The following is a 15,894-nucleotide window of genomic DNA, read 5'->3' on the forward strand; positions in this document are numbered from 1 at the left end:
ACGGCTACAAGGACACCCTCAAAGCCTCCCTGATAAAGTGCAACATCCTCACTGACACCTGGGAGTCCCTGGCCAAAGACCGCCCTAAGTGGAGGAAGAGCATCCGGGAGGGCACTGAGCACCTCAGGTCTCATTGTCGAGAGCATGCAGAAATCAAGTGCAGGCAGCGGAAAGAGCGTACGGCAAATCTATCCCACCCACCCCTTCCCTCAACGACCATCTGTCCCACCTGTGACAGGGACAGTGGTTCTCGTTCAGCCACCTAAGGACTCATTTTAAGAGTGGAAGCAAGTCTTCCTCTATTCCGAGGGACTGCCTATGATAATGATGATGATAAGTGATGCAGTATTTATCTCCCTTTGTATTCCATCCCTCGAGATAAAGGCCAACATTCCATTTGATTACTAATTACACCTATAAACTAGCTTTCATGATTTGTGTACATGGACATCTAAATCAACTTGCTCCTCCACAGCTCTTGGTCTCTTACCATTAAGGAAATATTCTGATTTGTCTTCTTGACGCCACATATTGCACTCCATCTGCCATAGTTTGGGCTTCTCACTTAGTCTGTCTATATCCTTTTGTAACTTCCTACTCCAATCTACACAATTTACTGTGCCTCTGAATCTGCAAACTTGAATATACAACTCTCTATTCCTTCATCCAAGTCGTTGATGTATATGGTAAAAAGCTGAGACCCCAGTACAGATCCCTGGGGAATAATACTTGTCACATATCACCAATCAGAGAATGTTCCCATTATCCCTACTTGCTGTCTCCTACCTCCCAACCAATTACCAACCCATGTCATACTCCAAAATCCTAAAATGCTGCACATACAAATGCATTAACTGTTGTTAATGTAGGCAAATAGAGCAGCCATTCTGAGCACAGCTAGATCTTACAAAGAGGAATTAAATGAATGACTAGTTAACTTGTTTTCTTTAAGCAGATTTGAGGGAGAACTGTTGATCTTTGCATAATGCTATGGGATCTCAACTGACCATTGCAACAAGCAGATGCGGCTTTAATTTAATATCTCATCCAAAGCAGGACACCTTTGATAATGCAGCATTTCCTCAGCACTGCACTGGGATGTCAGCCTGGATTAGGAGCTCATGTCCTTCAGTGGGCCCTGAATCTGCGACCTTCTGACTCAACGGTGATAGTGCTGTCAACAGAATCAAGTTGGCATTCAGTAGAATGATAAAGCTGATTAATTTTAAGCTTTAAGAAAAATCTTGCAATATTTGCACTGAAACTAAATCTGAATTCCAATGCTTTGTTTCACAACATTGATCAGAAGAAATAAGAACAGGAGTAGGTCACAAGGCCCCTTGAGCCTGTTCCAAAGTCCTCACCTAGCTGCTGGTGTATACAACATGTATCAAATGGATAAAACTTTTAACGTTAATAAGTCAATCTTCGTATGCTTTTGTTAGGAATATAGTTAGGTGTTGTGTACTAGGGCATTTCTGGACCTATTTTTGAGAACAGGAAGAAATTTGGTGCACTGAAATTAGATGCTAGCAACAGCACTTTGTACAAACTCAGCACTTTATCCAGAAATGGTCCACATACCTGCATTTAAGTGGCATTCTTTAACTTGAAACTGAAGTTCATTTTCATTGGGTATGTCTTTCCATGTAGCAAGGAAGACCTGACGCTCTAGATAAGAGATAGAGTGAAAGAAACTCATGAGAAACAAATATTCAGTGACAAACACTGAGAATACAACCTTAAAATGAAGGTAAAATTGACATTTATATTTGGAGAAGCGACTGAGCTGGTCTCCATTTTTAACAACCCAATTTTTAATACCCAAGGTCAGCAACAAGCATTCCTGGGACAGAGATGTAGAAGAAACAATGGGCCCAAGTTTCCACATGATTCGCGCCTGATTTTTAGGAGCAACTGGTGGAGAACGGACTATTTTAGAAATCGCAATTCTCCACATTTTTTTTTCTGCAGTTCTAGTCAGGTAGAACAGTTCTAGTTTAGAACAGAATTTTTTCTTCAAAAGGGGGCGTGTCCGGCCACTGACGCCCGATTTGAAAGTTTCCACAGTGAAAATGTACTCCAAACTAAAGTAGAATGGAGCCAGTGAAGATTTTTGTAGAACTGAAAAAACCTGTTCTACACATTAAAAAAATCAGGCGCAGGTTACAAATTAGACGTCCAGAACGAGGGGGGGGGGAAGGGAACTCATTAAATTTTACAATAAATCCTTATTTATACTTCTACAAATATTATACAAATAAATTCAACCTGAATAAACATTTATAAGCCAAGAAAAGATTAAATAAACCATCTTCCTACCTGTGTGAAAGTGCTTCAGCCAGGGAGAATTCTGCAGCCGTTCGTGCCGTTGAGAGGGGGGGGAGGGGGGGAAGAGAGAGAGAGAGAGAGAGAGAGAGAGAGAGAGAGAGAGAGGGAGGGGGAGGGAGAGAGGGGGGGGGGGAAGAGAGAGAGAGGGGGGGGAAGAGAGAGAGAGGGGGGGGGAAGAGAGTGAGAGGGGGGGGGAAGAGAGTGAGAGGGGGTGAAGAGAGAGAGAGGGGGGGAAGAGAGAGAGAGGGGGGGAAGAGAGAGAGAGGGGGGGAAGAGAGAGAGAGGGGGGGAAGAGAGAGAGAGGGGGGGAAGAGAGAGAGAGGGGGGGGAAGAGAGAGAGAGGGGGGGGAAGAGAGAGGGGGGGGAGGACGGAGAGAGAGAGAGGGAGGGAGAGAGAGGGGGGAAGGGAGGGGGAGAGAAGGGGGGAGGGAGGGGGAGAGAGGGGGGAGGGAGGGAGAGAGAGGGGGGAGGGAGGGAGAGAGAGGGGGGAGGGAGGGAGAGAGAGGGGGGAGGGAGGGAGAGAGAGGGGGGAGGGAGGGAGAGAGAGGGGGGAGGGAGGGAGAGAGAGGGGGGAGGGAGGGAGAGAGAGGGGGGAGGGAAGGAGAGAGAGGGGGGAGGGAGGGAGAGAGAGGGGGGGGAGGGAGGGAGAGAGAGGGGGGGGAGGGAGGGAGAGAGAGGGGGGAGGGAGGGAGAGAGAGGGGGAGGGAGGGAGAGAGAGAGAGAGGGGGGGCGTCGGATCGGGGAACAGGAGCGCGGGTCGGGTCAGTCGGGGGGGGGGGGGAGCGGGTCTCGGGGCGGGAGCGGGGGTCGGGTCTCGGGTCGGGTCGGGGGGGAAGCGGGGGTCGGGTCGGGGCGGGGCGTCGGGTCGGGTCGGGTCTGGTCGGCGGGGGGGGGGGGGGAGCGAGAGCGAGTGTCGGGTCTGGTCAGGCGGGGAGCAGGAGCTGGCCGTGGGAGGAGCCCCAGTGAGGCCATTCAGCCAGGGCTAGGGGCTGCGTGCTTCGGGCCCCTCCCACACAGTTCGGCGCCTGGAGCTACTGCACTTGAATGCTGACTGTAGCGTGCATGTGCAGAGGCCCCGGCACTGTTTTCAGCGCCGGGACCTGGCTTCGCCCCCCCACAGCTCGTGCTGGCTGCGCCGAGGGCCAGAGGACCTGTAAGTAGGTGCAGAATACCGAGGATTTTTTTAGGCGCGTTTTAGGCGCGATAAACGGGTGCCCAGCTCGAAGGGGCGCCCGTTTTTTTTCTTGTGGAAACTTGGGCCCATTAATTCTACTCTGCTAACAATGGGCCTTTGAGGCTAGCTTTAGAAGAACACCCTTAATGCACCAGTGTAATGTTCCCATTTTGCACACAAGGCATTTGAATGATGTCTCGAGACTAAGAAATTTATGTAAGCTTTTTTGCTATTCAGTGGCATCCATGAGGAAATCAGCCAATGTGCCCGGAAACTTTAATGAGCTTCTTATTTCTCCCATCTGAAAGGTTCCTTTTGTCAAGTCAGATTGATTCAAATTCAAGTTAGAGGTGAAGGTCAGTGTGCTAACTCATGACTTAACTCAATTTAACCCACCTCCAAATTAAAACACAAGAACATCAGAAATGAGCAGAATTAGGTCATTTGACCCCATTCAATAAGATCATGATTGATCTGATCTTGGCCTCAACTCCACTTCCCTGCCCGCTCCCTCGACTTCCTTATCATTCATATATCTCCATCTTAAATATATTCAATGACCCCCTCCACAGCTCTCTGGGATAGAGAATTCCAAAGATTCACGACCCTCAAGAGAAGAAATTCCTCCTCATCTCCGTTTTAAATGGGCAACCCCTTATTCTGAAACTATGCCCCCTAGTTCTAGATTCCCCCACGATGGGAAACATCCTCTTTGCATCTACCCTGTCAAGCCCCCTCCGAATCTTATAGGTTTCATTAAGATCACCTCTCATTCTTCTAAACTCCAATGAGTATAGGCACAACCTACTCAACCTTTGCTCAGAAGACAACCCCTTCATCTCAGGAATCAGTCTCGTGAACTTTCTCTGAACTGCCTCCAATGTAAGTATATCCCTCCTTAAATAAAGAGACCAAAATTGTACGCAGTACTCCAGGTGTGTCTCACCAACGTCCTGTACAGTTGTAGCAGGATTTCCTGACTTTTATACTTTTAAACCAATCCTTATCCCAATCAGTCTTCTTTTAAAAGGTTAAATAGCTGGAATTAATTAGAAGTACATGTTTGAAGTATTTTCTGGTTAAACCGTGTAGACTGGCATTACCTTTGGGTACTAGGCTTGAAGAGATCATTAAGCCTGATGTATGAGGGAGCTGAATCAACATTGAATTAAAATGACACATTTGAAGCACCCTGAACTTAATTTCTACTGATGATAATACAGCGTACTCATGCAAGTGCTCCTTGTGTCTATATCAGCAATCACTCCGTGATTTAGAAACATTAAGAAATCAGGAAAAAAGGAGCAAAACTAAAAAGGGCACTGAAGCTAATCACAGCTCATTACTGTTTGATTTTCAAATGGTGCACAGATAGTAAGAATCTTTGCCCAGGTCATTAGAATGGTGTAATTTATTAATGGGGAATGGTCGACAAAAATTCCGCTTCGAATGCCCGTGTCCTAACTCGCACCAAGTCCCGCTCACCCATCACCCCTGTGCTCGCTGACCTACAATGGCTTCCGGTTAAGCAACACCTCGATTTCAAAATTTCCATCCTTATTTTCAAATCCCTCCATGGCCTCGCCCCTCCCTATCTCTGCAATCTTCTCAAGCCCCACAAACCCCGAGATGTCTGCGCTCCTCTAATTCTGCCCTCTTGAGCATCCCTGATTATAATCGCTCAACCAATGGTGGCTGTGCTTTCTGTTGCCTAGGCCCCAAGCTCTGGAACTCCCTCCCTAAACCTCTCCGCCTCTCTTTCCTCCTTCAAGACGCTCCTTAAAACCTACCTCTTTGACCAACCTGCACTAATTTCTACTTATGCATCTCGGTGTCAAATTTTTATCGCATAATACTCCTGTGAAGTGCCTTGGGATGTTTCACTACGTTAAGGCGCTCTATAAATACAAGTTGTTGTTGAACTAAATTTTATGCCACCCTGTGAGGCGGGAGGGGCGGTATTTGGAAGGTGGGAAGTGGGTAAGGCAGAGAGTGATCTACTCCATTTTTTATATATAATAGATATGTATCTGATAGAGAACCAACTGTAAAATAGGCCTTTATTCCATAACATATTCCTATTGCTGCGGAAGATTTTTTCTAGAATCACTCAGTATGTTGCCATTAAATGAACACTCCAAGGCGGGGTTTTGTGTGTGTGTGTGTGTGTGTGTGTGTGTGTGTGTGTGTGTGTGTGTGTGTGTGTGTGTGTGTGTGTGTGTGTGTGAGAGAGAGAGAGAGATATTCTTGCTGCAGATACAGCTGGGCATAAAATGCCAGTAACCAGTGAAGTGTATCAAGAGTTGATGGGAATGATATTGAAGCTAACTGCTCAAGGCATTTTATATTGATAGTTTATAGTTGGATTGCAGTACTCCTCCAACTATGGCACATTATAATAAAGGAGGTGAACTGAACCCCTCAGATGGCAGCTATAGAAAAAATCTGGCCTCGGATTTACTGGCACCCAGACGGAATTAAAGGGACCAGTGGCTTTGTGGGAAAGTTAAAGCAAGTGTGACTCTGGGAGATCCTGGGTCTCCACCAACAGTAGAACACATCTTTAGAATAGCAGGAACTATGGTACTTCCACAATATCAAAGTGCAAATTACCCATTGTTATTTTATAAGATGTAAAGGTTTCATTATTTACCTTCTGAGGCTAAGGCGATTGATCCACGGAAGTTGTGTTATGTGGTAGATTAGGAGGGCGACTTGTGAATCTCCACGTACTAAATAAATTCAGGAAGCTTTTTCAAAAAACTGTTCATTGCACAAGAATTGTTTTTAAAAAAACAAGCACTAAGGTTTCAAAAGCTTGTATGCACTTTAAAAGAGAATTTGAATCTACAAACACCAGTTCACTCAAACGTTTGAACTGCAAGCTGTACATTTACTCTTTACCGTTGTAAAACTGTACACTGGGGTCAGCTATGTAAAGCAGGTTGATTTGAAGTTCTAAGCTGCCGTGCAATTACATGACTAACAGTAAGTAGCAGGGACAAAAAACAGAGTTATGACTAACGGGCTGTTTTTTTCCAACCTCAGATGCTTGGACAGTAAGAAATAGGACACAAAATGCTAATGCACAGCATGGCAATCAACATCTGAGAGAGAAAGATAAGGCAATATTTCAGTTCTAATAATGGATTGCACCTTTTGCTCTGACACCGCTAGTATTTTCTGATTTTAATTCAGATTTCCAGCAGTCAAGGGTTTTTAATTTTACCATCGAGATATGGCTAATCCATTGGGTGCAGATTCCAATTTCCAAAATGCACACTTGATTTCCGCAAGATTGCATCTTCAATTAGCTATAAATGCAAATGTTAACGGTATATAATTTTATGATTAAGGATTAGTCCAAGTTAACAGATTAGTTTCCATCTGAAGCCTGATTATTGTATATTTCCTTGAATCTAAATCAAAGGCCGAAAAGATTCAACAGTTCAAAAGTTCCTCGGTTTTGGAAAGTGAGGTAGACCATTGAATTATCTAAGAAATGGTCAAAGCGAAGTTTGGAACATTTTCTAATTTGGGAGAACCCTCGTCAGCATCAAATACATTTCCAGGTCAGACATAATATAGTTAGATGTAAAAGCTCTTCTACTCTGTCTCGACTAATGTGACATTCTCCTGCTTTCAAAACCAGACAAACTGTGGTTTCCATGAGTGAGACTGTCAACATAGTGTCGATTTAGCAGTAAGTTTGTGCTGTGGGCCCTGAATTACAATCGGTATAAAGCTTGGTAGGGTTTTATAGGATTGAAAGAGATTATTTTTTGAAACTCATTAAGGGAGAAAGCATACATTATGCATGACCACAGTTCCCGCAAGGGAGCAGGCCAGGTAAGGTGGTCAAGAAGGCATACGGAATACTTGCCTTTATTAGCCGAGGCATAGAATACATGAGTAGGAAGGTTATGCTTGAACTGTATGACACACTAGTTAGACCACAGCTAGAGTACTGCACGCAGTTCTGGTTACCACATTACAGGAAAGATGTGATTGCACTAGAGAGGGTACAAAGGAGATTTATGAGGTTGTTGCCTGGACTGGAGAATTTTAGCTATGAGGAATGATTGGATAAGCTGGGTTTGTTTTCTTTCGAACAGAGGAGGCTGAGGGGAGACCTTATTTAGGTGTATAAAATGATGAGGGGCCTAGATAGAATGGATAGGATGGACCTATTCCCCTTAGTGTGGCCAAGAACCAGGGGGCATAGATTTAAAGTAATTGGTAGGAAATTTAGAGGGGATTTGAGGGGAGATTTCTTCGCCCGGAGGGTGGTGGGGGTCTGGAACTCACTGCCTGAAAGGATGGTAGAGGCAGAAACCTTCACCACATTTAAAAAGTACTTGGATGTGCACTTGAAGTGCCGTAACCTACAGGGCTACGGACCGAGAGCTGGAAAGTGGGATTAGGCTGGACAGCTCTTTGTTGGCCGACACGGACTTGATGGGCCGAAATGACCTCCTTCCGTGTTGTTAATTTCTATGATTCTCTGATTATTCATCCCTAGGAATGAGTTCCAGGGATTGAAGAAGTGAACTGCAGAACAATGATCTCAATGCCAGAGAAAAAGAACAGGTGTTTTGCCTGTCTTTGTAAGTCACAGGAACAGCATGCCATGTGCTGTACCAGTTCAGATCATGATGTGACACTTGTTTTTGCATGCTTAACACTTCTCACCCATGAACCAATCAGGTTAGTTGAGATGGCCCTGAATGTATCCCTAAATAGTAATATTCTTAGCAGAGAGATCCAAGGAGGTAGATTAATTGATCTTTAAAGATGAGTGCAGGTAGGAAAAAAACAAATGGTTTTCTCCAATTTACATATATATTTTATAGATGCCAGTCTTGACTAAGTGGTAAAACCTCGAAGTCAGAAGTTTGTGGGTTCCAGCCCCACTCCAAAGAATTCAACACATAATCTAGGCTGACAATTGACAGCAGTACTGAGGGAGTGCTGCACTCTCGGAGATGTCGTCTTTTAGATCAAACGTTAAACTGAGGCCCTATCTGCCACTCAGGTAATATCCTATTACACTATTCGAAGCCAAATGGCATAAAAGGCCCTGCACCTGGCCTCAGTGTCCTTGGACTAAGAAAGGGAAAATCAAGTAAGGCTCCTGCTCCAGGTTATTACCCAGGGACCCTGCTGGAAAGTTTGCACACTGTGTGAGGACGAGTTCAAGCTCATCTGTGATGGCACTGTGTTAAAATAGTCTATCACTATTGAAACATACTGAGGGGGCTCGAGAAGGTAAATGCAGAGAGGATGTTTCCACTCGTGAGGGAAGCTAGAACTAAGGGGCATAGTTTAAGAATAAGGGGTCGCCTATTTAGAACTGAGATGAGGTGGAATTTCTTCTCTGAGGGTCATAAATCTGTAGAATGCTCTGCCCAGAGAGCTGTGGAGGCTGGGTCATTGATTATGTTTAAGGTGAAGACAGACAGATTTTTGAACAATAAGGGAGTCAAGGGTTATGGGGAGAGTGCAGAGAAGTGGAGCTGAGCCCAAGATCAGATCAGCCATGATCAAAAAATTCTCTGGTTAAATCTGCAGAAGCCAGTTCAGGATTCACAGGTAGGATTACTTTTGATCTGCTATGCACATTTTAGCAATAATTAATGGCTTTTTACCAAAATTTGAGGCCACAGTCCCCTTACCAGTTTATTTGCTTTTCTTTAATCCACCCGCTGGCTGCTGGCTTTGCATAATGATATGAATTAGTTTGCCAGTCATAGTACAGGATTTGTATTTTCAGAATCATTCTTCTTTGGTACATTTATGATCAGTTTATATGATGCTCTTATGTCTAGCCATGTACATAGACTGGCCAATCGGGTGATGTACTGAAGAGTACCTGGCCCCAGTGGAACAGTACCAGGAGACAGAGCCTTTAGGAGGCGAGAACCAGGTAGAAAACTGGCAAAAACATAAACTGATCATAAATGTACCAAAGAAGAATGATTCTGAAAATACAAATCCTGTACTATGACTGGCAAACTAATTCATATCATTATGCAAAGCCAGCAGCCAGCGGATGGATTAAAGAAAAGCAAATAAACTGGTAGGGGGACTGTGGCCTCAAACTTTGGTAAAAAGCCATTATTGCTAAAATGTGCATAGCAGATCAAAAGTAATCCTAACTGTGAATCTTGAACTGGCTTCTGTATGTTTGTAGAATTAACCAGAGAATTTTTTGTTACTGTTGTTGAGAATATTCTCAGTTTTTAATGAGCATTCTACCATGTGCAATTGGAGGCCTCAAGCTGATTAAAAGGACCCGACTCAGTGCTTTTAATCAACAGTCCCCGCTATCTCAGCAATAAACATCAGAGACATGTTCATTATAACCGCAACAACCTTGTAATCTGACCTGTCAGAATAACAGCTATTCCAGTGTAGATGAACAAAGGACAATTACACAGGGCAACAAAGGATCCTGAACACTTGCGCAAATACATGGCGATGGTGCTTACTGTTGGCCCGCTTAAGGAACCAAAAGATAATGTGACAATTCACAAGGCTATAGCAGTGCACTGAGATAAGACAGGGCAGCTAACCAGAAATTATAATTGCGTCCTGGATTTTTTTATGCCGTAATTATAGCGCATTAAGCAGTGAAGTTTGTCATCTTAGAATGGAGCTGACAGTATAGTTGGGTATTTTCTAATATTAGATACTTAAAGGCAATAGAGAAGACGCTCAAGCACTTTGAGATTTAAATAGGGAGATTCCCCAGCGATTGCATCTCTGGTGCAGCAATAGCAACGCAAAACTACCTCAAGGTGATCCTACTACTTACTAACCCCAAACTGCCAACTTCTGAGAAATCAGCATATGATGTCGCTGGGGCAGTGAAAATGTGGATAATAACTGGGCCATTAGCCTTATTACAGCTAGTTTCAGATAACCTGTACAAAGCTCAGCTGAACAAGGCCCCCAATGTTCAACTTTGCTATTAAGAAGTGACATTACTGAGGTCAGAAATTTCCTATCGCAAGGGCATGCTTCCTGTTGGTGACCAAGAAGTCTTGTTAGGATTGCAGTCATTAAACGCATCTATATCATACAAGAAAAAGAAATGGAAAATGGAAATGTAATTTTGTCTATTTCTAATGACAGAAAAAAAAAGGTTTTTGAACATAGAATCATTTCCTTAGAAAAACATAGATTCGCAAAGGGGAAATCACTACCCCTTGACTAATTGCACATTGGGGATTGGCTCGTGTGAGAAGCCTGGGAGAATGCCAATACCAACAGGCTATTCTACTATGTCAGGCTATGTAAACATTGAAACATAGAAAATAGGTGCAGGAGCAGGCCATTCGGCCCTTGGAGCCTGCACCACCATTCAATAAGATCATGGCTGATCATTCACCTCAGTACCCCTTTCCTGCTTTCTCTCCATACCCCTTGATCCCTTTAGCCATAAGGGCCATATCTAACTCCCTCTTGAATATATCTAAAAAACTGGCATCAACAACTCTCTGCGGAAGAGAATTCCACAGGTTAACAACTCTCTGAGTGAAGAAGTTTCTCCTCATCTCAGTCCTAAATGGCTTACCCCTTATCCTTAGACTGTGACCCCTGGTTCTGGAATCCCCCAACATTGGGAACATTCTTCCTGCATCTAACCTGTCCAGTCACGTCAGAATTTTATATGTTTCTATGAGATCCCCTCTCATTCTTCTAAACTGCAGTGAATAAAGGCCCAGTCGATCCAGTCTCTCCTCATATGTCAGTCCTGCCAGCCCGGGAATTAGTCTGGTGAACCTTCGCTGCACTCCCTCAATAGCAAGAACGTCCTTCCTCAGATTAAGAGACCAAAACTGAACACAATATTCCAGGTGAGGCCTCACCAAGTCCCTGTACAGCTGCAGTAAGACCTCCTTGCTCCTATACTCAAATCCCCTAGCTAGTAAGGCCAACATGCCATTTGCCTTCTTCACAGCCTGCTGCACCTGCATGCCTACCTTCAATGACTGAGGTCCCATGACACCCACGTCTCGTTGCACCTCCCCTTTTCCTAATCTGCCGCCATTCAGATAATATATTGCCTTTATGTTTTTACCACCAAAGTGGCTAACTTCACAGTTATCCACATTATACTGCATCTGCCATGCATTCGTCCACTCACCTAACCTGTCCAAGTCACTCTGCAGCCTCTTTGCATCCTCCTCACAGCTCACACCGCCACTCAGCTTAGTGTCATCTGCAAACTATCATTGATGTATATTGTAAAAGCTAGGGTCCCAGCACTGAGCCCTGCGGCACCCCACTAGTCACTGCCTGCCATTCTGAAAAGGACCCGTTTATCCCGAGACTCTGTTTCCTGTTTGCCAACCAGTTCTCTATGCATGTCAATACATTACCCCAATACCATGTGCTTTAATTTTGCACACCAATCTCGTGTGTGGAACCTTGTCAAAAGCCTTTTGAAAGTTCAAATACACCACATCCACTGGTTCTCCCTTGTCCATTCTACCAGTTACATCCTCAAAAAATTCCAGAAGATTTGTCAAGCATGATTTCCCTTTCATAAATCCATGCTGACTTGGACCGATCCTGTCACTGCTTTCCAAATGTGCTGCTATTTCATCTTTCCAACATTTTCCCCACTACTGATGTCAGGCTAACCGGTCTATAATTACCCGTTTTCTCTTTCCCTCCTTTTTTAAACAAGTGGTGTTACATTAGCTACCCTCCAGTCCATAGGAACTGATCCAGAGTTGATAAACTGTTGGAAAATGATCACCAATGCATCCACTATTTCTAGGGGCACTTCCTTAAGTACTCTGAGATGCAGACTATCAGGCCCCGGGGATTTATCGGCCTAATCCCATCAATTTCCCGAACACAATTTCCTGACTAATGAGGATTTCCTTCAGTTCCTCCTTCTCGCTAGACCCTCGGTCCCCTAGTATTTCCGGAAGGTTATTTGTGTCTTCCTTCGTGAAGACAGAACCAAAGTATTTGTTCAATTTGTCTGCCATTTCTTTGTTCCTCATTATAAATTCACCTGATTCTGACTGCAAGGGACCTACGTTTGTCTTCACATATCTATAGAAGTTTTTGCAGTCAGTTTTTATGTTCCCAGCAAGCTTCCTCTCGCACTCTATTTTCCCCCTCCTAATTAAACCCTTTGTCCTCCTTTGCCGAGTTTTAAATTTCTCCCAGTCCTCAGGTTTGCTGCTTTTTCTGGCCAATTTATATGCCTCTTCCTTGGATGTAACACTATCCCTAATTTCCCTTGTTAGCCATGGTTGAGCCGCCTTCCCCGTTTTATTTTTACTCCAGATAAGGGTGTACAATTTTTGAAGTTCACCCATGTGATCTTTAAATGTTTGCCATTGTCTATCCACCGTCAACCCTTTTAGTATCATTCACCAGTCTATTCTAGCCAATTCATGTCTCATACCATCGAAGTTACCTTTCCTTAAGTTCAGGACCCTAGTCTCTGAATTAACTGTGTCACTCTCCATCTTAATAAAGAATTCTACCATGTTATGGTCACTCTTCCCCAAGAGGCCTCGCACAACAAGATTGCTAATTAGTCCTTTCTCATTACACATCACCCAGTCTAGGATGGCCAGCCCTCTAGCTGGCTTCTCGACATATTGGTCTAGAAAACTATCCCTCATGCACTCCAGGAAATCCTCCTCCACCGTACTGCTACCAATTTGGTTAGCCCAATCAATATGTAGATTAAAGTTGCCCATGATAACTGCTGTACCTTTATTGCACACATCCCTAATTTCTTGTTTGATGCTGTCCCCAACCTCACTACTACTGTTTGGTGGTCTGTACACAACTCCCACTAGCTTTTTCTGCAATTTGGTATTCCGCAGCTCTACCCATACAGATTCCACATCATCCAAGCTAATGTCCTTTCTTACTATTGCGTTAATTTCCTCTTTAACCAGCAACGCTACCCCACCTCCTTTTCCTTTCTGTCTATCCTTCCTGAATGTTGAATACCCCTGGATGTTGAGTTCCCAGCCTTGGTCACCCTGGAGCCATGTCTCCGTAATCCCAATTATATCATACTCGTTAATAGCTGCCTGCGCAGTTAATTCATCCACCTTATTCCGAATACTTCTCGTATTGAGGCACAGAGCCTTCAGGCTTGTCTTTTTAACACACTTTGTCCCTTTAGACTTTTGCTGTAATGTGACCCTTTTTGATTTTTGCCTTGGTTTTCTCTGCCCTCCGCTTTGAACTTTTCTTTCTATCTTTTGCTTCTCCCGCCATTTTACTTCCCTCTGTCTCCCTATATAGGTTCCCATCCCCCTGCCATATTAATTTAACCCCTTCCCAACAGCACTAGCAAACACTCCCCCTCGGACATTGGTTCCGGTCCTGCCTAGGTGCAGACTGTCTGGTTTGTACTGGTCCCACTTCCCCCAGAACCAGTTCCAATGTCCCAGGACCACTCCTCAAGCCACATATTCATCTGAGCTATCCAGCAATTTCTACTCTGATTCGCACGTAGCACAGACCACAATGAGTGCAGACTGCCCCACCAACATTTTTAATACAGTTGCCCTTTGAAGTTCTGGGACCCCCCACAGTGCTGGGGTTTCTGGAACCCCCACAGTGCTGGGGTTTCTGGGACCCCCCCCCCCCACAGTGCTGGGGTTTCTGGGACCCCCCCCAGTGCTGGGGTTTCTGGGACCCCCCCACAGTGCTGGGGAAGCTGGGGCCCTCCCACAGTGCTGGGGTTTCTGGGACCCCCCCCACCCACCCCCACCCCCCCCACCCCCGTGCTGGGGTTTCTGAGACCTCCCACAGTGCTGGGGTTTCTGGGACCCCCCACAGTGCTGGGGTTTCTGGGACCCCCCACAGTGCTGGGGTTTCTGGGACCCCCCCACAGTGCTGGGGTTTCTGGGACCCCCCACAGTGCTGGGGAAGAATTAATTTGCCTAGATTAGTGAACGGTGCCACATTTACAGCCACATCATTTCCCTTTAAAAAGGCGAAGTAATTAAATGAAATCGCTGCTTTGATCTATTCCCGGAATTGCATGAAAACACTTTGTTTGCATGCTGCCACAAATGATCTTTTCAGAGGTCACATCGCAGCCAATTAATTTGCCCATAGAATTCATGGACGTGTCTACCAAGTGTTTTTTTTTTAATTTGTTCCTGGGATGTAGGAGTCGCTGGCAAGGCCAGCATTTATTGCCCACACCAATTGCCCTCGAGGTGGTGATGGTGAGCTGCCTTCTTGAACCGCCACAGTCTGTGTGGTGAAGGTTCTCCCACAGTGCTGTTCGGGAGTTCCAGGGTTTTGACCCAGCGACAACGGAGGAGCGGCGATACATTTCCAAATCAGGATGGTGTGTAACTTGGAGGGGAACGTGTTTCTATGCGCCTACTGCCCTTATCCTTCTAGGTGGTAGAGCTCACAGGTTTGGGAGGTGCTGTCGAAGAAGCCTTGGTAAGTTTCTGCAGTGCATCTTGTAGATGGTACACACTGCAGCCACGGTGCGCCAGTGATGGAGGGAGTGAATGTGTAAGGTGGTGGATGGGGTGCCAATCAAGCGGGCTTTGTCCTGGAATGGTGTCAAGATTCTTGAGTGTTGTGGGAGCGGCACTCATCCAGGCAAGTGGAGAGTATTCCATCACACTCCTGACTTGTGCCTTGTAGATGGTGGTGAAAAGGCTTCGGGGAGTCAGGAGGTGAGACACTCACCGCAGACTACACAGCCTCTGACCTGCTCTCGTGGCCACATTTTTTATGTGGCTGGTCCAGTTAGGTTTCTGGTCAATGGTCACCCCCAGGTTGTTAATAGTGGGGGTTTCCGCGATGGAAATGCCATCGAATGACATGGGGCGGTGGTTAGACTCTTGCTTGTTGGAGGTAATCATTGCCTGGCATTTGTGAGATGAGAATGTTACTTGCTACTTATCAGCCCAAGCCTGAATGTCGTCCAGGTCTTGCTGCATGCGGGTATACACTGCTTCATTATCTGAGAAGTTGCAAATGGAACTGAACACTGTGTAATCATCAGCAAACATCCCCACTTCAGACCTTATGATGGAGGGAAGGTTATTGATGAAGCAGCTGAAGATGGTTGGGACTAGGTCATTGCCCTGAAGAACTTCTGCCGCAATGTCTTTGGGCTAAATATTCACCTCCAACAACCACAACCATCTTCCTTTGTCCTACGTATGACTCCAGTCAGAGCTTTTCCCCGACTCCCATTGACTTCAGTTTTACTCGGGCTCCTTGATGCTACACTTGGTCAAATATTGCCTTGATGTCAAGGGCAGCGACTCTCACCTCACCTCTGGAATTCAGCTGTTTTGTTCATGTTTGGATCAAGGCAGTCATGAGGCCTGGAGCCGAGTGGTCCTGGCGGAACCCAAACT

General features: G+C 45.3%; 1 protein-coding gene across 1 annotated transcript in view; it reads right to left on the bottom strand.

Moving 5' to 3' along the window:
- The window catches only part of ap2b1 (adaptor related protein complex 2 subunit beta 1), a 249,959-nt gene that overhangs the window by 49,255 nt on the left and 184,810 nt on the right, over positions 1 to 15,894 (bottom strand). Inside the window, exon 20 of the mRNA XM_070856807.1 lies at positions 1,570 to 1,671. Within this exon, the coding sequence (XP_070712908.1) occupies positions 1,570 to 1,671 (102 nt within the window). The remainder of the gene's footprint in view (positions 1 to 1,569; positions 1,672 to 15,894) is intronic.

The sequence above is a fragment of the Pristiophorus japonicus genome, chromosome 16 (assembly GCF_044704955.1).
Source record: "Pristiophorus japonicus isolate sPriJap1 chromosome 16, sPriJap1.hap1, whole genome shotgun sequence".
NCBI lineage: Eukaryota > Metazoa > Chordata > Chondrichthyes > Pristiophoridae > Pristiophorus > Pristiophorus japonicus.